This window comes from Cygnus atratus, chromosome 16, assembly GCF_013377495.2.
Source record: "Cygnus atratus isolate AKBS03 ecotype Queensland, Australia chromosome 16, CAtr_DNAZoo_HiC_assembly, whole genome shotgun sequence".
NCBI classification, from domain to species: domain Eukaryota; kingdom Metazoa; phylum Chordata; class Aves; order Anseriformes; family Anatidae; genus Cygnus; species Cygnus atratus.
In genome coordinates, this window is record NC_066377.1 from 945,206 (window position 1) to 967,251 (window position 22,046).

General features: G+C 47.4%; 1 protein-coding gene across 4 annotated transcripts; it reads right to left on the reverse strand.

Annotated features, from left to right (window-relative positions):
- Positions 1-5,028: 5,028 nt before the first annotated feature.
- ASXL1 (ASXL transcriptional regulator 1) lies at positions 5,029-21,175 on the reverse strand. 4 transcript variants are annotated; one of them, XM_035567034.2, is made up of 12 exons: positions 21,013-21,175; positions 16,573-16,655; positions 13,555-13,663; positions 12,311-12,431; positions 12,138-12,235; positions 11,696-11,789; positions 11,245-11,397; positions 10,657-10,820; positions 10,454-10,550; positions 9,820-9,925; positions 8,734-9,349; positions 5,029-7,996 (listed from the first exon to the last, which is right to left on the reverse strand). In XM_035567034.2, exons 1-12 carry the CDS (start codon positions 21,070-21,072, stop codon positions 5,051-5,053), a joined length of 4,647 nt encoding a protein of 1,548 aa, XP_035422927.1. In that variant the 5' UTR covers positions 21,073-21,175; the 3' UTR covers positions 5,029-5,050. The 4 variants fall into 4 exon arrangements, 3 of the variants coding, with proteins under 3 accessions (XP_035422927.1, XP_035422926.1, XP_035422928.1); XM_035567033.2 differs by having other exon boundaries at positions 12,138-12,431; positions 21,013-21,139; XM_035567035.2 differs by lacking the exons at positions 12,138-12,235; positions 13,555-13,663; positions 16,573-16,655; positions 21,013-21,175 and having other exon boundaries at positions 12,311-12,404.
- Positions 21,176-22,046: the final 871 nt, after the last annotated feature.

The following is a 22,046-nucleotide window of genomic DNA, read 5'->3' on the forward strand; positions in this document are numbered from 1 at the left end:
AAGATGGCTCTTTGGAAAGTCAGCGCTTTCCAGAGGGGCCAGAGAGAAAGCATATGGCACTTAATCCAGCTTTTAAGGTGACACTTTATTGCTTAATCAATTGATTCATTTCAAAATGTTATTTTTGCAGATAGGCACCTATGCAACTTAATGTGGCTCTTAAGCAGATGAGCACTTCCTCCTCAACGAGCTTGATAAGAGTTATTTGTGTTATATACTGTGGATTTTTCCAGTAAATGTGGCTTAATATTTTAATTCTTAGAATGTGTGTCTATTATATATGTGATGCAACTTAATTCTGTTCTGTTTGTGGAATGATTAGCACAGGCCAACTCCCTGTTCCCCTCACTTAACAAAGACCAATGAGCTGTTAATCAAGCTGTTATCTCCATGGTATTACTTGCTAAATGCACTGATTTCATAAGTATGTGGAATCCTTTTTTTCTTTTGAATCTGTATATCATATATAAGACTGAATCTACTTAATAAACACTGTATAACAAAAAGGGCTCTCTCCTCCGCTATCAAACCCAGCGGGGGCTGCTCGCTCCCCGCTGCGCCCCGCGCCATCGCCAGCCGCGTCTGCTCACCGCAGCACAGGCGTAGCCCAGCCCCAGCCCCGCAGCGCGCGAGAGGTCAGTGTCATTTGCCACCAAAACAGCTTCTAAATTTAGGTCTTTAAAAAAAAAAAAATTACCATGCAATTATTTTGACATAAGCTGTGCTTTCCATTCCTTAACAGACAGCTGCAGTTACCGTAGAGAGCAGCGTTAGCACTCACAGGTGGGGATAGTCACGGATTAATGCTTAATTTATATTTTGACAAAATTAATTTTGTGAAGTGTCTGTTTTTTGTGGAAATATGGAGTTTTCATTGAAGTTTGTGGAAAGTTCTCCCTCTCCTCATGGAAAATATTGATTTTTCGTTATCAGCTTTATTCATTAAGTATAATAAATCTTTGCATCCATAAACCGTCTATCTCAAAGCACTATGTAGATAAAATCTCCTGATTGGGATCAGTGACTGGCCGAGTCAGGAGGACCGAGGAAAGATGAGTCAAATCCAGTCACAGCTTTGGTGGAAACATCCCATTTTGACGCGTACGCACTTACCTGTGATGCAGAACAGGCAGGACCTTCCCAGGGATTTGCCTTGAGCGAGCAGCCAAAGGGTGCCCTGAACATTTGCACTTGTCAATAGTCAGCTGGGACGGCACATCCCAAAACAGACCTTGCATGTTAATTGCTGTTAACACACGTGCGCCTGTGTGCACACAGAGCTAACGTACGTAATGCATGTCCCAGTGCTTCCAGAACACAATTCGGTTTTAACACACGTTAAGCCCCTGGGGAATCTCTGTTCCCGAGTTGTAAACCAAGCAAGGGAGGTGCTGCTGCAAGTCACGGACACCAGCAGCCGCAGTCGCCTGGCCGTGCAGAGCCCTTCCCCTACCTCTGGAAATACCTGCTGCTGTTCCGCAGCTCCACCACGGAGAGCCTTGGCTGGGCTGACCACCGCTCCGCAGCACTGCAAAGCGGGATGCAAACAGCGAGCAGGAGACTGCCTCTGAGAGAGGAAATCGGTTATTTACCAGATAAATTTCATGGAGGAAAAAAATATTTGTATTTATTCTATGTGAAATTCAGACATTAATAACAGCTTAGCTTTGAAGCCTCCACGCTCCTCTGTTCTGCAGATAACTAATCCTGACATCACCATTCACCACACCAACAAAATATAGCTGGTGATTTCAATTATTTAACAATTTTAAAGCTCCCTTAAGTAACAACTTAATTTTTGCATTCCTTGCTTTTAGCTTACTTACATTACCTGGGTATCTTTAAGGATACCCGTGTTTGCAGACACAGGCTGCTGGTCAGGACACCACCATCGCAGGACCCCAAGCCACAGCCCCCTCTTCTCCCTCCCAAGCCGGTGCCAGAGCAGCCGCTGCCCCAGCCCGCGGCTCCCCTCACGGACAGGACCCCTGGAGCAGCAGCAGCTGAGGTTCAGCCAGCTGAGGTCAGCGGGTTTCTGATGAGCCGGCTGCCTCTGCTGAAAGACTGCAGCTAGGACTGATGGCTACATGGAGACAAATCTCCAAACGCGAGGGATTCAGAGCTTTAACCTTCTCCTGCGCTTAGGACAGAGCTTCTCTTTGCACTCAAACGGAGCAAACATTCAGCTTTTGCTCCCCCCCCCCCTTACAGTCTTATCACTATTTTTAAAGCAAGCAGACCAAGGAATGTAGGCTCCGTGACTGCCATGCTTGTGCACGCAAACAGCCCGGCATTAATTACGTGGTGGAGCTCAGGGAGCAGAGCACTGCCACGGCTGTTTTGCAGCACTACAGAACCCACGTTATACATCGCGCTGCCGCAGGGATCCGAGCACTCCCAGCAGCCCCACCGCCCGCTGCATGAGACCGCCACCTGCCTTGGGTAAGATCCACGTAATGAGACCAGAAGTGAGGCACGTAACGGGATCTTTCATGTTATTCTTTTTAAAAATGCTTCCTGCCTAGAAAAAAAAAAAAGAGAATGTATCAATAAACTAAGTTTACAGATAGTTTCAAAAAAAAAAAAATACAAAAAACCAATATAATTGATATCCCATTGTTATGCTTTTGAAAACATTTCCAGATCCATTTACTCAACAACTCGTTAAGACGGTACCGTAACATACAAGCTGTACAACAGCAGGAACAGAGGCTCTGCCCGGTGCCACGGGGAGGCAGGTGGCTCGGGTCGCCGTCACTGCGGAGTGGCTCATGCAAACTTTGCTCCAGCAGCATCCCACACCCACACGGCTTCCGTGTGAGCCTTTACAGCATCTACTTCCCAAGAGCCACGCAGTGTCTGCAGCAGGCGCACGGTCTTCAATTATCTGCAAGTGTATAAAACACGATGGGATGAGGCTGTGACAACAACGCACCCCCCCTTTTTAATCATCTCAGCCGGGAAGCTCTGGAGCACTCCCAGTTAAAAAAAAAAAAAAGGAAAGAAAAAGCAATAATGCCTTAAAGAGCACAGCGGATGATTTCAGAAAAAGAGGATTGAAACCACAAATGGAGGTTTTACAGAGTGTTTATTTTTCCAATACCACAAGGGACATACATGAGCAGGCCCCCCTGGAGGGCTCTGCAAACCAGACCGCTTCAATCTGTACACTACAGTGGCCCCGAAGGAGACAGAGCCAGAGAACCCCAGCTCTGCTCCCGATCTTTGGTAAGCAGGTTTCACACCTCCGCTCCGACCTCACTAATACTGCGTTTCAGCTCATCCCAGGGCGCGCGTGTGCACGCAGGAGTTGGTCACCTCTTTCCTTCCACAATATGAGACTGTCAGATGCATTAAGAATAAACCCTTCCAGAGACTAAACTTGTTGCATCCCTCAGGCTTGCACCTCAGTTTAAAAAAAAAAAAAAGTGCACGGTGAAGGGAGGTAGGATAGAGCTAGAAAAGATACAAGCAGAAAAAAATAAAAATAAAACCCCCACACTTCTTGCTACTGTGTGCTTAAAGAACAGCCGACTTTTGCCCCCGTTGAAGCAATTCACTTTTGGTAAGTAATTACTCCAAAGAGGAAGAGAGGCAAGTCTCTGCTCTCTGCCAGTCCACGGCTGCACGAGTCCGTTCACCTTTCTGCAACGTGGCTCTAGCCGAGCGCTGGGAGATGCGGTTACAGCGACAGCTGGCAACTAGCTCGGAGTGACCAGTAAAGCACACTCAGCTCAGCAAAGCCCCTCAGGTCATCCTCGAGCTTCTACATCACAGTCTACCTGCACAACACAGCACGGAGCCCTGGGCAGAGGAGGAGGGTGTCAGAACCGAGAGTCACCTTTGCATGTTGAGCTTCACGCTAGGTAAGACAGAATACAGTGGCTCTGACTACAGATGCAGATTAATAACTAACACCACTTTAATGCAATACTGCTGTAGAGCCCGAAAATCCAAGGAAAAAAAAGAACCCTTTATGTTCTATGTACATTACATCCATTTACAGAGTTGGCCAGTACTGTGTACAACATATAAATACATGATCAAACAGATGCATAGAGGATACTTACAGGAGCCAAATAATTCACTTTATACATCCAAGAATGAAAATATTTTTTAAAAAAGGAAAAAAAATACTGTTTTAAATGTTAGATGATCGTCACACAGATGCACAGCTAGACACTTGCAAGTGGTCAGATGCTGTCACGTTAAGGTCCTCATTGCAGAGCTACAATACAGAGATCGCTGGCCACCTAAACGAGCTTCTAGGAACCTTTGACTTTCCCCACTAACTTGTAGCAACAGCCAGCCAAAAGAGGCAGTCACAGCAGCTGGTCCAAGAGTTCAGCCAGGCACACAGTTCCACGGCCCACGCGTCTTCCTGCAGACCAGCAGAAGGCATTCAGTTGGCACACGCCACCTGTTTTCTTCTTGCATCCTCTCAATTGGCTCCATCCAGTACCTGGTCAGCTGCACGTGGCTCCACCTGCAGAGTGCTTCACTGGTCACTACGTTCACCTGCAGCATCCAGAGCCCGTACAGAACCGTCACCTGCAGAGCAGCTTTCTGCTCGCGCTTACTGTACAGTGGTACTTCCCACACAAACCGAGAATGGAGATGGCAGAAGGGGAGAGTGGAAGACTGTAGGGGCTAACCTAGCGCAGCCCTGAAATAGAAAACACCCTGTTCCAGTTCCTTTGGATGTAAAGATTTCCTCTACAGAGGGTCCACGGATTGCCACAGCAAACTGCCTCCCGGCCAGGTGTTAGCCTCAGCATGTGTACCAGAGCACAATCAGTATTTCCACAACAGCGTTAAGCAGAAGGATCGCTCCAGTGGGGCGCAGCCCACAGACAGTGGAGTAGTTGTGAGCAAGAAAGGGTTTTGCGCTGTAGATTTCAGTGGGAAGGCAAGTCAACTTTCCTCACCAAAACAAAGTGTAACAGCATTTCTACTATAAACAGAATAGCATTTTGTGTACAGGTTTTAGGATCAGTCATTATCAAAATACACACACTGAATATACAATTTGTCCCATGGCCATAATTTATTATCTCACCACAAGGCACAATACACAAAGCTTAGAGGGTCCTATACAGTCATCATGACAAAATGCCCCACAGCCTTTACACATAATCATGGCTTTAAGGCTGCACGAACACTTGAACGATATTTCTTCAACACTGCTGCTATCAGCAAACATCTGCACAGAAAGGGATGTATTATGGTTTGCAGCAAAGTTCGCTTTGTGGGTTAGCTGCATCATGCTTCCAGCAAGACTTCTGGGAAAAGCTGGAGTGTTAGATGAATAATTAAAGCTGGTGGAATTAAGCTGCAGCTTAGAAAGCTTCCCATAAAATGCTTGTTTGATATTGAACTGAGAAGGTATGGAAGAAGGCTCCAAAGGGTGATTGTGTCTTTTCCCTGGTTCCCTTGAAAACTTAAGAAATGGCAGGTCCATAACCAGCGGAACACTTTGCAAGGGCTCAGTTAGCTCCACAGGGCTTTGTGCTGCGTCCTTCTGCTTCTCTCCACTGTTCTTGGTTGGGCTGTCACATGCCAACGCATTCTCATTTCTTATTTCTCCCATGGTGTTCATGTGCTGCTTTGAAGTCCATTCTTCCCTTACACCTGGCATTCCTTCTCCAGATGCACAGCTCTTGGTCAGAGGAATCTGTTTGCTGGGGGCCAAGGTCCCCATGTCTGAAACTTGATCTGAAGCCCTCGAGTGATGTAGTCTAACACTGGCGTTGCAAGGAAAACCAGAACCAAAGAGCTTTTTGCCTTGAACTCCAACGTAATTTTTATTGGCCGGTGTACTCCCTGTCTGTTTTGGACCAAGAGAATTTACATTTGGAGATAAAAACAGAGGCTCTGGAGATGGGTTCAACTTCTCGGGACTTTTATTTGTGATAACATTCGTTAGTGGGTTGCGCTGCGGCACCCGATGGTTCTTGGACACTTCCTTTTGCTCTTCAAAGCTACAGGAAGAAAACGTTCTTTCCTGAGGGCTCATCTCTTCATGCTTCTGAGAGGCACTTGCCACATTTGCTAGTTGGTCTTCGCAGCTTAAAGCTGAGTCAATTTTGGAATGTTTTTCTGGAATAGACTGATTCTCCATATCCTCTGCTCTAGGCAACGCTGCCCCTGGTCCCCGCTTCTTTTCCTGGGAATCTACAGAAGATCTCACCGAGTGGAAGTCATCACTCCTGCTTGGGGCGCTTGTCTTTACTTGCACATCTGGAGAAGATTCTTTGCCAAAATAGCAACTGCCACCTCTCTCCACTTGCATGGAGAGGCTTTCCGACTGTTTGTCTGCAGGTGGTTGTGTAACTTCCAGCTTGACACTGGCTTGAGATCCTGGGATGACTTCTTCCAGTGGATGGTTCCCCTTAAGCAGCTGCATCACCAAAGGGTTGTTGGTTTCAACAGAGGATATGGGCTGAGCAGAACCTGACAGCCTCTCGGATTTTGGGGGCAATGGTGCATGCGGCCCCCATCTCTGAGGTGGAGGTGCAGTGCTCATCACTGAGACTGAAGGGAAGTCCACAACATAGGCCAGACTATCTGTTTCCACAGGTAACTTCGATCTAACTCTATCACGTCTCTCAATGTTGCTCTGACAGGAGTCTTTCCTGGTTACCTCCCTGCAGTTGACACTTCTAAAACATACATCCATCTCTACGCTCTCATCAGCTATGTCAGCTTCAAAATCCGAAGCAGTATCTGTTGTCTCACTGTGTGTACTCTGTATTTCATCATCTCCATTCAGCTTGAACTCTTGAGTCTCTCTCAGTGGCTGACACACATCTTCTGGTTCTGTTCTGGGGCATCTCTCTCTCAGCTGCACAAGTTCTTCAGAGGTATCTATCCTATTCTGAGAAATGAAGTCCTCACATAAAGAGGATTTCACCAGAGACTCTGTATTCTGTTCTTCATCACTTGTTTTGCCATCACTCTCTCTCTCTGCCTGCACATGTGTGAACTGATACCGTGCAGGCTTTACTTTCTCCACTCCAGTAGTCACTGTTCTGGAGTTATCACTATCATTTCTCGTACACTGTTCCACAAATGTTTCAGAGCCATTACATCTAAATCTAGATATCACTTCTGGCTCGTGGCATTCTGGCTGATGGCATTCTTTACCACCTGATGACAATTCTGGCAGAAGAGTAGGACAACTGGAGGAATTTTCCTTTACATCAGGATGATAATCCAACTGTACTGCGGGAGAGCTACCACCTTTGGGTTCTGACAGAATCCCATCTCCTGTAGGACTGATGACAGTTCCCTGAACCTGAGAACAAGACAGACCGTTTACTGGAGGAACCAGGCATTTCAGCTTTGTACTTTGCCCCTCCTCTGATGCAACACAAGCTGGGGTTTCAGTCCTTGCATCACAGAGGACCTGTTCAGGGCTCTCCTCCCGCCTCTCCAAAGTTGCACTGTCAGACGATGACCCAGTCACAGCATCACAGAACTGCCTGCTAGGTGAGCCATCCACGTGCTGAGCTTCCCCTGAGCTAGTGCCTGCAGTGCGTTCCGGATTGCCGCTTCCCTCACTCTTTGAAGAAAAGGAGTCTTGTGTTGAAGAGGCAAAGGAATCCGCATTAGCTGCCTGAGCAGCCATCTCGGAGTCAGCCTTTTCTCCATTTAGACGGAGAGACGACAGTAATTGTGTTCGTTGTAGATCTGACGAACGCTTTCCATGAGTTCTCTTTGATCTCCTGTGCTCTGTGTGGCTGTTGCATTCTCCTCCGCCACCTCCTTCGTCAGTGCTTCTCCCTCCGCCTGGGCCACCCCCACCTCCGATGGCAGCTGTAGCAGCTTCTCGCTGGGCTCGGGCCTGCAGAGCACGGGCTTTAATGTCTGCGAGTGTTCTGGCCCCGCTCCTGCCCCGGCTGGAGGGCTCCGTGTTGGGGATGATCCTGGGGCATATTTGGTAAGCTGGCTGACCTTTAACCACCCAGGGTGGTTTAATACGTGAAAGTTGAATCTGAAAGAAAGAGAAAAGCACTTAGTTCTAACGCTTGACTATTCACAGACAGTGACATGCATTTTATTAACATCTGTTCATCGTAATTCTTGTTATGAGAATTCAGTATAAAGAGTTAAAATTCCAACTTAAAAACAAACTTTGGCAGAGAAGTAGCATGGTTCCCGTAACCTCTGCTTATGTGCTCTGTCACACGATATGTAAAGCTCACTTAGTATTAACACTGCTTTACCAGAGCCAGCAGATGAATATGAAACGGGTGGTTTGCTTTCAGAACTTTAGAAATCAAAATGGTCTCCTTTACATCAGGATGACTACTCTGAAGCTAGCAAGATGGATGCCTCTAGTTAAAACAGCAAAAGTCAGAAGGAATACTTTTCTGCCCCCGAAGGAAAGGAACTGGGAAACTACACAGGATAAAGAACATGATTTGAAGGTCTCTTTAGCAATAAGTCAGCTAGTTTCAGGAAAAGTGATTTCTGTATCCGCAGAAATGCAAACTAACAAAGTCAAGGTTACCCTGTGCTCTTGTGCAAAGACCTTGGAATGATTTTCCATTCTTTGCCCTTCTAAACAAGATAGTAACCTGTGGTAATCTGAGGTACTTCGCCAGCTCTGCCAATGAAACCCTTCCACTACTTCTGCTAAAATGACAACACTTGACATTTCAATAATGTTTTGATGCTAATAAGCATGACAGCCCTGAGATACCAAGCAGCTATAATTCTCTTTCCTACCCGGATGGGTGGGACTTTTGGCTCCTCTTTAGTAGGCTGTGGCTTTTCTGGGTGAACACTTTCAATTGTGTTACGAAAGGACTGACGATCTTCAAGCCGGGGCTTCTTTTCGGGGAAGGATGCAGAGGCAGCCTCCTCAAAGCATTTCCTCTTCTGGTCCTTTGACTCCCGAGCTGAGTTCTCCTGGGGCAAACTAGGAATTCTGCTTGCAGCTGCCAATGACGGATCTTCCGATTTACTGTGTGACTTGGAAGTCTCCGGAGAGAGATGCAGTTCTGAACTCTCTGGATTCAGTGCTGCAGTAGAAGCACTTGTCGGATCATCTTTCTTCAGGTCCATCTCAGGTTTGGTCTCTTTACGAAGAGAGGAATCTGGTCCCACAGAGGCAGTCTCTTTGGAAGCCTCCTTTTGCTCAGATTCACGTAATTTGTACAGGCTCCTCCTGGCTCTGCATCGCAGGTCGGCCCGGGAGCGTTTCTTGAAGTGCCCATCTCTCTGCCGTGTAGAAGGACCGCGTGGCAATCTTGCTTCTCCTTTAACAGACAGTCCTGTCCTGTTCTCAGCATCTTCTTGCACCAAATTCTGCTCTTGGGATTCTTCTTGGGTCAAGCCCAACCTATAAGGCAAACATAAAAACTAGTTAAAAGCTAAAGCCCATCCTAATTTAAGCATTTCATCTATTATTTATAGCTGTACTGTCACCACTATACATAGTAACATACACATTACAAAGCAGAGACTCATCAAAACCTCATTAAGTCAGTCTGCAATGAGATAACCTGTACATCTGCTATCCCACATTACTGTCACAGGGAATGATGAAAATAAGAACATGTAAAGATCTGTGATGGAAAACAAATACTATTCACTTGTCTCGAAAACAAAATAAATAGGCTATAAAACTCTGCTCTGACCAAGCCAATTCCACTTAAGGATTCCCCTGAAGCAACAGTCTGAATGATTCACTCCACAACTACATTTTTACAAGGAGTTTATGCCGCATCTTCTCAGGTAACCACAAGCAGAAACACTCTGCTGCCTTCATAAGCATAGATAAAACAGGACAGAGGAGGCGAAATTTCTTACCTTTGTCCATAGTAGTCCTCAAAGAACTTCTCCTTCCATTGTTCCACTCTTTTCTCCTTTTCCATCTCCTGCCGAATTCGAACTTGCATTTCATGCGTGAATTCACCTACATGAAAGCAAGATACTGAAATTCAGTTCCAAACAAAATCAATTTTGCAAGTGTAACCTTTTTTTTTTGTTTTAATAGTATAGTACAGTAGCTCTCTCTCTCTCTCTGAAGGACAGATCTTCTGTTATCATGCTGTTCTCCACCCTACTACGGATCTACATGCTGCTCTCCACCCTACTATGGATCTACATGCTGCCTGCAACTACTTAAGGACAACAGTCACACAGCCTCAAGCAAACCTGAAAAAAACAAAACACAAGTTCTATTTTACCACATGTAGGTCACCATTTAACAGAAGATAAGTCTAACATTACTTTACACCTCCACCATTCTGTTCTGAAGGTCCCATGGCACCTAAGGAAAACATTGATTTTAACAAAAAAAAGATTAAAATTGGTGGCAATACAGCCAGATATACAGCCAAACTGGACTAAATTTCCATTTGCTAGCTGTAAGAGAAAAACAAAGAAAGCCCACAAGATGAGTACCCATTCTCCAACCACAGAAGAAAGCAAACCTACTCACCATCAGCTAGTCGTTCTCTCCAGCTCTGAGCAGCATGGGTGAAAAATTCGTTATTCAGAGCACTGCCACTGAGACGCATCAGCCCATCAGCCCCAACCTAAGAGGACAAAAACAGGTCAAAGAGAAAACATTTGCCTTCGGATGTTCTGCAAGCAAGAGGCTACATGGCGAGTGGAAAACACCCAAGTGCTGCACCTTCATACCTGTCTGTCAACTTCCGGAAGGAGGTAAAGAAGCTGCTGCTGGAAGTGCGATGGGAGAGCATTAAATGTTCTGGAGTTTATCAGAGCTCGCAGGTTTGTATTGACAAGAATGGAACCAGGTGTTTCGAAGTCAATATCCTCACCCCTGTTTCGTTTCATTTGTCCTGTAGTTTAAGGACAGGCAAATACGATAAACATTATTGTACCAAAACGTTTCAGCATTATGGGCAAAAACCCCACATCATAAACTACTGCAGCAAAATGAGTAAAGACTCTAGTATTCAAGTGTGAAGAATGGCTCTCTCAACCATGCTAATTAACAGTAAGCATGCATGTGGAATTTTGATATGAGGTCATGTTTTTGTCATATTCGGGTACAGTTTTTGCTACTGATTTTCAGACTAGGAAAACTTTTCAACAACTGGCTCACTGTGGTTCAGAGAAGAAGGTCCAGATGAAGAGCCTTAAGATTGTCATATACCCTCTAAAGCAAGAGAACGCTGGTGTTCTTTTCTCGGAAATATACAGACTTCAACACTGCCTGCTTTTATGGATGATTTTCTCCTAACTTTAATCAGGATCACTTACCAGCCGTGGGCTTTCGAATACCTCTCAGTAGCTGTGGCGGATCCCTGTTTATTTCTGTTCTACTGCGCAAGGTGGCATTGCACATGGCCAAAGAGCTGCTGCTACTGCTGGATGTGCTACTGCTCTCCCCATCAGCATGCCTTCCTGTGAAGCCTAAAAGCAAAACAATCTCACAAAACCATGCAAAGAGTAGCAGAAGCCCAACTTGCAGAGTGGTTTTAGCATACAAAAATTACCTGCTAAGAACAACAGTTCCACTATTACATGGTTTTGTCGTCCAGTTACCAGCTATTTTGATGGAGATAAACATATACTTAACAGCACAACTCAGTCACATGCATTCTCAGCAAGTGTTAAAGAAGCCCTCAGTCAAACTTACGATTAGGGACTACTGATTAAAAGCTAACTACGTAGTCATTGCAAAAATCACCAAAACAAAAGCAATGCTCACCAGATGCAGACTCCATGTGCGCCCCATTTACTTTCAGTGGTGTTAAAACAACACGTGGCAGCATTACACCAGTCTTTTTCTTTTGTTTGGTTGTCTGTGGTCCAGAAAGAAAACAAGAACAAAACAAAGAAACAAAGATGTTATAGAAAGACAGGTTAATCGTCCATGTACCATATTTCCCAAAGAACCACCCAGTTCCTAGGTAAATCTTCATGTGTCAGTCATTAATTACATTTACAAAGAGCAGAGTATTCAAAATTACCTCCTTGTATATGATCCCTCCATGTCATAGAAACTCCTCACCTAAGGAGACATGCCCATAACTCTCCCTGAGGCACCTGCGCACACCTAGTCCCTGTCATCATGCTAATCCCAACAGCATGCAGCAATGAAAGCTCTCCTTCAGAGGCTTTGTGTTTCCATTAGTCCCACATTTTCCTACCTGTGAGGCTGTTCTGTTGCTCTCCCTGGCAGTAGAGGATGCCTTGCTCTGAGATTCAGTGGAACAGGAGGCATTAGAGGAGGTTTCATCAAGAGACACTGAAGTAGATGGGCACTCGGTCAGACACAGAAGTAGATGCTTATAACTTAAGATTAACGTTATCAGACACTTACCATCATTATCACCACTCACAGTGCTTGCTTCATTGGACTCACAACTTTCTGCGTCTGCTGTATCCTCCAGTTCATCCCCTTCTGGCACAGACAGATTCCGAGACCACTGAAGAGCATCCTTCTAAACAGGCAAACAAAGCTCAGGTGACTACAGTCCTTCCTCCCAACAACTACCACTTAAGCCAATGGGAACAGATGGTTTAGTGGATGTAGCTTTTAATTTAGATTTTTTATCTTCCCTATTTTAATCCCTTTGATGCAGTAAGATATTTTTAAGCATGTTTAGGCTCCTAATGGAAAGAAGTCATCCAAACTATCAGCACGCTTCACAGACACTTCCTAGATGAATAACTCAAATATATCCAAAATATGTAAGGTTAATATATCACGCTTTTCTGCAAGAAACAAGCAAGCAGTTTCTAATGAAGAGAAATATCTCATTCTTATTACTAGAAGAACAGGTATCACCAGAGTTGCCAACTACTAAGATAGCAAGTAGATGCATTTACTACTTGTATAATCAAAGCCATTTCAATTCCATCTGTTTTCAGTAAAGTATAACAAATTAATGACATTTTCTGACAGCAGGAAAAAAAGGATGCAAATTAAATAGCCAAAATACCAGTGTCTATTAAGCTGATATTTATCAGGGAATCCAACAGTACAAAACAATGCAGAAGAAAAGCCTGAGACCAGAAATATTTTCAACATTTGTGATTACTGGGACAATAGACTAAAATAAAAAACATTTCAGAGAGACCTTGAGATGTGAGGAAGATGGTGATGCTAACTGTACACAGAATGCAGTGAAACACCAACCAAACAGAGAAAATGAAAATATATTTTCCAATTGAGATTTTACTCGGAGCTACAAGTTCTCAGACCACTGTAATTTATTGGTTGGCCGCGTTCCCTTGTGGCTGTTGGAAAAGGAGTGTAACAGGACCATTTTGATAATCAGACACCTGAGCTGAACTCCAAATACTGGAATAAGAATTTATTTTGCTTGTGCAATTCAAGAAATAATAAGGGGGTTTAACATGAATTTATCACCTATGGCTGAACATAGCTGAAAGGTACAAACTAAAGCGAAATAATGAATTCCAGACATACTTTCACAGGATGATCTCACAGGCAGCACACTCAGCTCACATGATACTCAGTAACAGTTTAACATTCAGCTATGCATAACAAGCAGAACTTGCACCTTGGCCTTCAACTGAGAGTAGAAACTCAACGTTTACCTTGAGCGTGAACAGGCTGATCCGTCCAGGCAGTTTGTAGAAGAGTCCATCACCTCCCCTTGAATTGGAATGGAGCATGGCATTGAGGCAGGCCAGGGGAGAAGTGCCACTGAAAAAGAGGAAGGCAGGAAAGAGACTCAGACAATAACTTAAAAAAAAAAAAAAAAGGGGGGGGGGGGGGCTGATCAAGAAAACGGCCTGAAAGATCTGTTTAAATTAGCATCATTTATCTGACTTAAGGGAACAAAGATGATACTTATTAACCTTATGGGATAGGCTCTTCAGTCAGAATAGCATTACTGTTTTCCTGTTTGACCTGTAAATTAGCCTCAACACATCACAGTAAAGCAATCTGCAGAAAACAGGAAATGTCATCCTAATTTTGTAGTTACTCCTGGTCATTCTTTAGCCATTTCTAACTTGTATTATTCGTTTGCCTTCCTTTTTTGCTTCAAATTTTCAGAATTGGATTGATTTTACTAAAAAAGAGATTTACTCAGCAGTAGAAAAACAAAAAGTCAGCAAAAATTATACACGTATTTCTGAAATGTCTTTCCTAATAGACAGCACTGCACTGGCAGAGTTAGATATAAAAGGTCTGATGAACTAATTTGTCAAGTCCTATGTACCAGCCTCGTTTTGCCATTTGTGATTAGAGCAGCCTACGCTCACACTGATGGAACTTCTGTGCCATGTAATCTCATGTTTTCCAATAAGTCACACATGTGCATGCAAAAAGTTACCTGGAAGAGACATTAAAGCAATATTGATTTCAAAATTATTAAAACTGAAACTGAAAATTGGATTGAGACAAAACATTTCAAAGAAAATCATTCTCAAATTGAAAACAGCACTTAGAACAATTTCTGTTTCCACCCTCAATGCATTTGGTTTTTGGGTGTTTATTCACAAGCCTCAGCAACAGAGGAAATTACCCTCGATCATTTTTAGATACTATGAAAAAAAATTTCCAGCCTTCTGGCCTGTTAGACAGTGCTTTCCCTTCTGTATTTAACGGAACACCCAGCAAGCCAACCAGACACAGAACGCATTTTCTTAGAATGGCAAAAAACACCAAAACCCCCCAAAACAACAATAAAACAAAAAAAGCCCAAACCATGCTTTTTCCCCCAAAGAAGAAAAACCAAACAGTTAAAACTTTCCCAGGAGGCAGAATTCAGCTCTGGTGCTGGACGCCAACATCCCAGCTCGTGCACAGGGCGTGTAGGACAACTGAGGGCCGGGACCCTTCTGACGGGCTGGCGTTACCCCGGACCTGGACAACACTGCCTTAAATTGATTCAAAGGGAAAACCACATCTTGAGTCGCCAAGCCATTTCCTTCAGGAAATGGAGTTTCAGGAAGGCCTTTTATTCAAGGACCAGGAAAGCCTGCCGCATATTTAGCTAGACAGGATCACTGCCTGTATTCTTTGAACAATTATGCTGTGAAGAAAACAGTCTTTGCTTAAAGCAGAGAATTAATAACGGGAAGAAAACAGACATTCCAAAGGAAAACCACCAGCCTCTAAACAAATGACGTAGCTCGGTGGGGTTAAGCATGACGCATGCTGCAAAGTTCAGTCCTTAGCTACCTGCTAAGTGACAGGTCACTTGTCAAAACCGGGAGAACATCACAATAACTAAGGTCTGAGAGAATGGATCTGCTGTTACCTGTAGCACAGGACAGCCTGTGCACATAGGGCTTCAGCTATCTACCTGCTTAAGCAACAGGGCTGACCTAAGAAAGATGCAGGGTATTGATTAAAACAAAGATATATGACAGTTTTCATTAAAAGCCTGCCTCAGGGCTGTGATACCACCACCCGCATCCAAACCACGGAAGATCTACTCGGTAAGGATCCCAAGCCACAAATTGGGTGTTCCAGCAGCTCCGGTACTGATGCAGCAACACGGTGGCACAGCACCTCGCCAAACAATGGTAACTCCCACGCACAACACCTCCACGTGCATCGAAGTTTTTCACTATTCAAACCATCACAGCTGTTTCCTGGCTTCACATACAAATACGGAGCAGAAACAAGCTAACACTTTGAGTTGCTGGGTCCCAGAAGAAATCAGTTTACTTTCTGTAGCTGGCCAGAGTACAGGTTCAAAGAATGCAAACCCAGTGGTGGGAAACAGCCCGCAGAATCAAGGTGAGGAGGTAACCATGACTAGAAGAAGTCTGCACATCTGGCTTCTGCAGAAGTCAGTCAATAGGCTGCAGATGGAAAAGACTGCTTCTTCTGGTCCTCAAACCCTCATCCTTTCCTTTTTTTTTTGGTGGGGCGCCACACAGCACTAACTGAGGCACTTGGACTGTCACGGCTACTTACTTTCTTTGATGTGCAAGACAATCTTTATTTTCTACTGGCTCACAGAAATAGAGGTTCACAGGAACCTAACTGAAGAAAATAATCTCCCACTCCTGTAGCTTCCTAAATTCCACATCATTTTTTTTCCAGATCAAAAAGGACATATCCTCTGCACGATGTCAAGAACCACAACAGTGTAAGCAGCACTACTACAGTGCTCAAAAACCTGAGCAGAAACCAGGACAGTAATATAAAACAAAAGAGACTTTTCAGAGTATCCTACTATATAATGGCTGCTCTAGAAATCTCTAGAAATGAAGCATCAAAGGAGACAGAACTTAAACTTACTAGAGCCACAATAGTAGAAAGTACCAGGAGCTACTTATGAGAGAAACATATGAGTGGCAAATGCAACACAATACAGGAATCAAATCTGCAACGGGCATTTATTACACAATAGGTGGATGAAGGGGGCTCCGTATGTTATCAAAAAATCCAAGAAAAGCTTCCAGTTATTGTCAAAGAAAAAAGTATATAAATGTCTGTAATGTTATCTGAAATTACCACGCTGGAAAGAGAAAAAGGGAAGAAAAGTGGGCTAGAGATGAGGCAGAATCACGCGAAACAAGCCAAGGCTTTGTATGAGGCCTCCTCACCCTCCATGCACACACACTGTTTTAAATGAGATCACCAATACTAACCTCATTTCCTTTAGTCCTTCAGCCTCTATGACCTGCAGAATCTGTTTTGGGGTCATGGGAGCATCCGAGTAGTTTTCCAGCACCTGAAGAGACAGAAACACCGGGTGTCATCACAGAACTTGCTTCTATATTCACGGAACTACTCCATAAACCGGGGCTCAGAGACAATGCTATGCCACTTAGAACTTTCTTTATCTACAAAAGACAAATGCTAAAAATTTCAGGCTACCTCAAGATGACGGTAAGCATTACAACAGGCTTACCTTCATTTGGTCCCTAATTAACTGAAATATAAACGTGAAGGAGAAAAAAAAAAGCAGCAGAATTTGGCCATAACACAAAAGCCAGTTGGAGCTTTACCAGACTTCAATCTGCATTAGACCACGTTGCTACCACATCCAGCCTTCAACTCTGTACAGTGGGTAGAGGTCCTCAGTGATGTAAAACGTCCTCCCTACCACGTACCTTCCTACCTCTAAGCAGAGAATCCAGTACTTTTCCGGCAATAAAAATATCACTGTCCAACTACGTAATTCAGAAGCGTACCTTCCTTGGATTACTGCATTCATCTCAGCCTCGCTCCACCTCAAGAAGGGTACCACGGGTAAGAGTCAGAATTCTTGTCAGAGAAGGACAGAACTCAGAAAAGGACTATGATAACGGTAAAGGATATGGAAAAAATTATGGGTAGACACTAAAAAGATTTTGACTGCTTGCCTTTGAAAGCAAACGAGTGAAGTCAGGTATTAAAAAGGCAATAAAATAAATAACATCTCATCCTTTCATATATCATAGGAAGCGCAGAATTGCCACTTACATATGAAGGATTAAAGAGGCCATTCATTATTTTTAAAGCCTGTGGAACTTACTGCTCCAAAGAATCTAGAAATCAGAATTTCAATAACACAAAAAGAGGACCGGACATTTGTGTGATAAGATTACCCACATCATCAGGAAACAATGACCAAAAGAAAGCTGCAGTAGATGTAAACCACCACGTGTCTTTGGAAGCGGATAACCCTACAACTGCCTGGCACCCTCTGCCTCCCATCGAAGCAGACAGGGCTGCTCCCTGAACGCAAGACACTGATACGGCAGGCCTCTGGGTCTGATCGAGGGCGAGAACTGCACCACAGGCGTGTGACATGGCCCGAAACAGCCAAGAAAAGTGGCAACGGGTATTGGGCCTGGAACTTTTTGATCATAATCACGATCTAAATTCCCCAAATGTAATGGCTACAGTGATGCACAATCCTGATTTTGTTTGTCACCAGGCTTTAGAGGGCCCCACAACACGATACTGGCTTTCAGTTTGACTTGTGTGAGAAGCAGCGGAGGAACCCAAATGCCCCAGTTATATCAGCAGCATCTAGAACTGAGTCACTGCAGCAACGTGTCAAGGCACAGAGACTGCTGCCTGCCTTGCGGGGCTGTGTGAACGGGACACTTCCAAAAAACGCCGTGCAGGGGACCACTTGGATCTCCATATTATCTCCCAACCTCTGCAAATAAGGAAAAAAACCACCTCACGTTACTGTAGAGCTCAGCCACGGTTTTTGATTAGGGAATTTCTTAAGCGACATCCACCCTATACGGATTTTTCAGATGCTTGAAGATCACACGAGTAAGTGATGCTAACCTGGTAGGGGACAACTACAAACCCTGAGATAACACACAGTGAAAACAAAAGGAGTTTAAAGAAAAGACAAAGAAAGTGATAAGCTATATTCAAAGAGTAAACAATTTAAATTCCCTGTCAATACAGCTCCATCACACTTTCTCCTTCGCTAATCAGAAAACCTCTGTAGGTTACCATTCTTCTGTGCCTCCCCCTTAATCTGTCACTGCCCATCACTCCGAAGGGACAGGCTGACAAGGGGAAGCACATTGCTCCAGGGGCAGATGCAAGATCCACAAAAGGGAAGATGCCTGTTCTGAAAAAACAAGGAAATTCTTCACAGCTTACAAAACCTCTCTCAAGTGTCAGACACAGTGCAGCCTAAAACTGAGCATGAATGAGCATTTACATAAAGATAAAAGAATCTGTGCTCAGGGGAACAATTTCCAATCAACAGCTACATTAAGTGTACAGACTACTTAACGGAAGCACTGGGAGAAGATCCTGCATCACTAGCCAGCAGAGCCCAGCCACCAGCAACCATACCCCAACCCGAACCTGCCCGTGCCATGTTAATCCTTCAGCACAAGCGACACCGTAACCAACCCACGAGGATTTTCCCCTCCACGATTTGTAGTACTGACAGTCAAGGGTTCCTACGCCCGTCACGATGGAGGCTTACATCGCTCCCCCCGTGAAATCACCAGTGGCGGAGGTGTTTGGCACTGACAGCACTTGTCCAACAGTTCCACGGCTCTGGGTGTTCGAATGAATCTTTAAAGGCTTATTTTATGGAATGTGCATGATATTAGCTCCGTAGGAGCAGCAACACTAAAAAGCACTTTTGCCTGTGATTCTCGGAAACATTGAGAGGAATGCAGAATCCAATAGCGTGCGTCAGAAAGGAAAATTAAAAGCATTTTGACAGGGAGCATGTGTAAGCCTAGTGTTAAATAAAGATCTATTTTTAGTGGATTTACAATCAGTCCTGCAAGCTGGAAGTGCAGCTACGCAACTGCAGGTCTCTCTAAGTAGATAATCTAGTAGGAGATAGTTCTATTTCTGGGTCTTCAATGGCTCTAAGATGCTGCTGAGGCTTAGGCATCTCATGCACCTACTGTGACTGCGCCCGAGGCTCTAGCCAAAAGAGCAGTAGGTGAGAAGAGCTGTGTTTGTGAAGAGATTCCTTCCCCATCGCTCGATGAGGGTGGGGAGGTACGTCAGGGAACGGCTTCTTAGAAACCCAGCCACACGTGGTGTTCTGGGCAGCCCATAAATATGGATTTTTCATCCCTCAGAGCTCAGGACATTGGAACGAGAGGGGATTTTGTACCAGATCACCCAGCGCTGCTCCAGCCACGAGGTCACTGCCCGCAGCCAAGCGCCCCACAGAGCCAGGGCCTCCCAGGAGCGCAGGGTGCGGCACCACACCGCCGGATTCACGCACCCAAGTTCCACAGACGCTTGCTTGCACCCTTTTCCAGTTTTTCAAGCGACGTCACGTGGGTCAAAAACATTATCATTTCCACACAAAAGATTATGCAAGTTGCTGGAAGACAGATGCCTGTCTGATTAGGTTTCTCCCTGGCAAGCAGCGAGAACACGCTCGGATATCCAAACCAGCCTCGCGCACCAAGACCGCACCGTAGGACACGCTCGGTGCGAGAGGTGAGGCCTCGCCCATGCTGTCCCCTTCTGAGGTCTGCGCACTCCAAGACATAACCTCACCGGGTTAAGACATAATAACGACACAGCCCAACAAACAAACAAAAACAAGCAAGGAGAACACCCTCAAGCCCTATAAATCCGTTCCTCCACAGCGAGCACGCCCATATCCTCACAGACCAGCGGCTGAGTACCGCTGACGGAGGTGACGGCAGCGATCCGCTCACGCCCGTACAGCAGTGGCGGGATCACCGCTCGATCCACGCGTCGGCACCTGGGATCTGCAGAGATCCACCTCAGGGTGCCCCGAGGAGAGCGGCTGCTGCCCAGGGGCCAGAGCACGAGGTGCTTCCAGGCTGTGGTGGCCATCAGCCCCTCACCACGCACCAACAGGACAAGAGGAGCCCACTCGTTCGGTCGCCTTCGCTACCTGTGAGGCGCCCAAGCTGGTTTTGTCACGTCCCCTTGTTCACAAATTGGGTTCAGGACGGACACGGCTTAAACACTTCACAGGGGGAAGTTGTGGTGGGCAGACGCCGGCAGGGAGCCACCCCGCCTGTGCGGGCACCCCTTGGGAAGTTTGAGGGCTCCACAAACGTCCCCAGAGCGCAGAGCTGGGGGCACACACGGCTGCACCTCCTGACCCCAGGGAGGAAACAGCTCCCGGTCCCACCGATGCCAGCCCCAAGGCTCAGTACGGCCACTGGCACGGACAGCCCAGACCCAGCCTCGGGACCGGGACCGGACCTCCCGGCGGCAGCACCCCCGGGCTTCCCGCCGGCCTCTCCCCGGGGGGCTGCGGGTTCTCCCCCGAGCCCCAACCGGCCGGGAGGAGGCCAACAGCAGCCGGCTCCCAGCGCGGGGCGGCTCCGGGCCCCTCGGGCTGCGGGCAGAGGGGACCCCGGGAACCCCCCGAGCCCGGGGCCCACCCCAGGAGCCCCCCGCCGAGCGCCGCGGCCTGGAGGCGGCACCGGGCCCGGGACACCCCCAGTGTCGGGGCAGCCCCCCCACCAAGGCCCGGGCCGCGAGGGGCCGTCCCGGTGGGCCCGGGGGGTGGGGGTGGGTGGGGGCCGGGGCTGGGGGCGCTCCGGGGGTGCCGCCCCCGCCCCCCTCCCGTTCTCCCGGCCCGTCCCGGCCCCGCGGCGCCCCCCCCTCACCAGGCGGGCGGCCTCGGCCCACGTGCGCTCCTTCTTCCTCCGCTGCTTCATCTCCTTCATCCTCCTCCTCCTCCTCCTCCTCCTCCTCCTCCTCCTCCCTCCCTCCCGCGCGGCGCGGACCGTTAGGCGCGGGCGGGCGGCGGCGGCGGCGGCGGAGGCGGCAGCGGGCGGGTGGCGGCGGGGGCGGGGCGGGGCGAGGCGGGCGGCGGGGGCGGGGCGGGCGGGGCGGCGGGGGCGGCTCCGGGCGCTACGGGAGGAGGCGGCGGCGGCGGCGGCTCGGGCCCGGCATAACAACGGGGTCAAAGGGCTCGGCGCGGGAGGGGGGGGGGGGGAGCGGGGCGGGGCTCGGCGACGGTGGCCGCGCCGGGACACGGCGGGCCCCGCGCGCCGCCACTCGAGGGGCGGGGCCGCGCGGCGGGCCTGGGAGCCGTTTGAAGGAAAACAAACCGCGAGGGCTGCCGGGAGTTGTAGTCCCCGCTGCGGGAGCCGTGGCGGGGCGGGATCTGCCGGCGGACTACAGCTCCCAGCGGGCGCCGCGCGCGCTGCGCGGTATGGCGGGCCGGCTGCGGGCCTCGCCTGGTGGCTGAGGGGAGCTGAGGGCCCGGCCCGGCCCCAGGCCGCGGAACGGGCCCGGTACCGGGCCCGGCACCCCCAGGGGCACCGCCGCGGCTCGGATGCGTTTGCCTCAGCGCCTGACGGCCCCGCAGCTCGCCCCGAGGCTTCTGTAGAGCCCGAAGTCCCCGCGCCCAGCCGCCCCCTCACAGCTTGACGGTGAAAACGGGCGCGCTCTGATGCCATAAACCTCACCGGCTTTATTACACGTCGTGTTTAGGGGCACTTTACATCCCTAGGCCGAAGAGATGGTACAAATAAATACAAGCCGTAAAAGTATGGACAGGACTATCGGCAGGGTTTTTGCCTGCGGATCACCCGAGGGTCGGCCGGGCTCAGTGCGGCTCCGAGGAGCTCGGAGTGCTCTGGGAGCTCTCTGGGAGCTCTGCGAGCTCTCTGTAAGCTCTGTGACACCGCTGTGC

Bases quoted from the DNA above. Each gene is read 5' to 3' on its own strand.
- ASXL1 (XM_035567033.2), bottom strand. From the start codon at position 21,072: ATGAAGGAGATGAAGCAGCGGAGGAAGAAGGAGCGCACGTGGGCCGAG. The intron at 11,790-12,137 runs GTAGGAAAATGT...TCTGGACCACAG, and splicing joins GCAACAGAACAGCCTCACAG to ACAACCAAACAAAAGAAAAA. The intron at 11,398-11,695 runs GTGAGCATTGCT...TTTTGCTTTTAG, and splicing joins GCACATGGAGTCTGCATCTG to GCTTCACAGGAAGGCATGCT.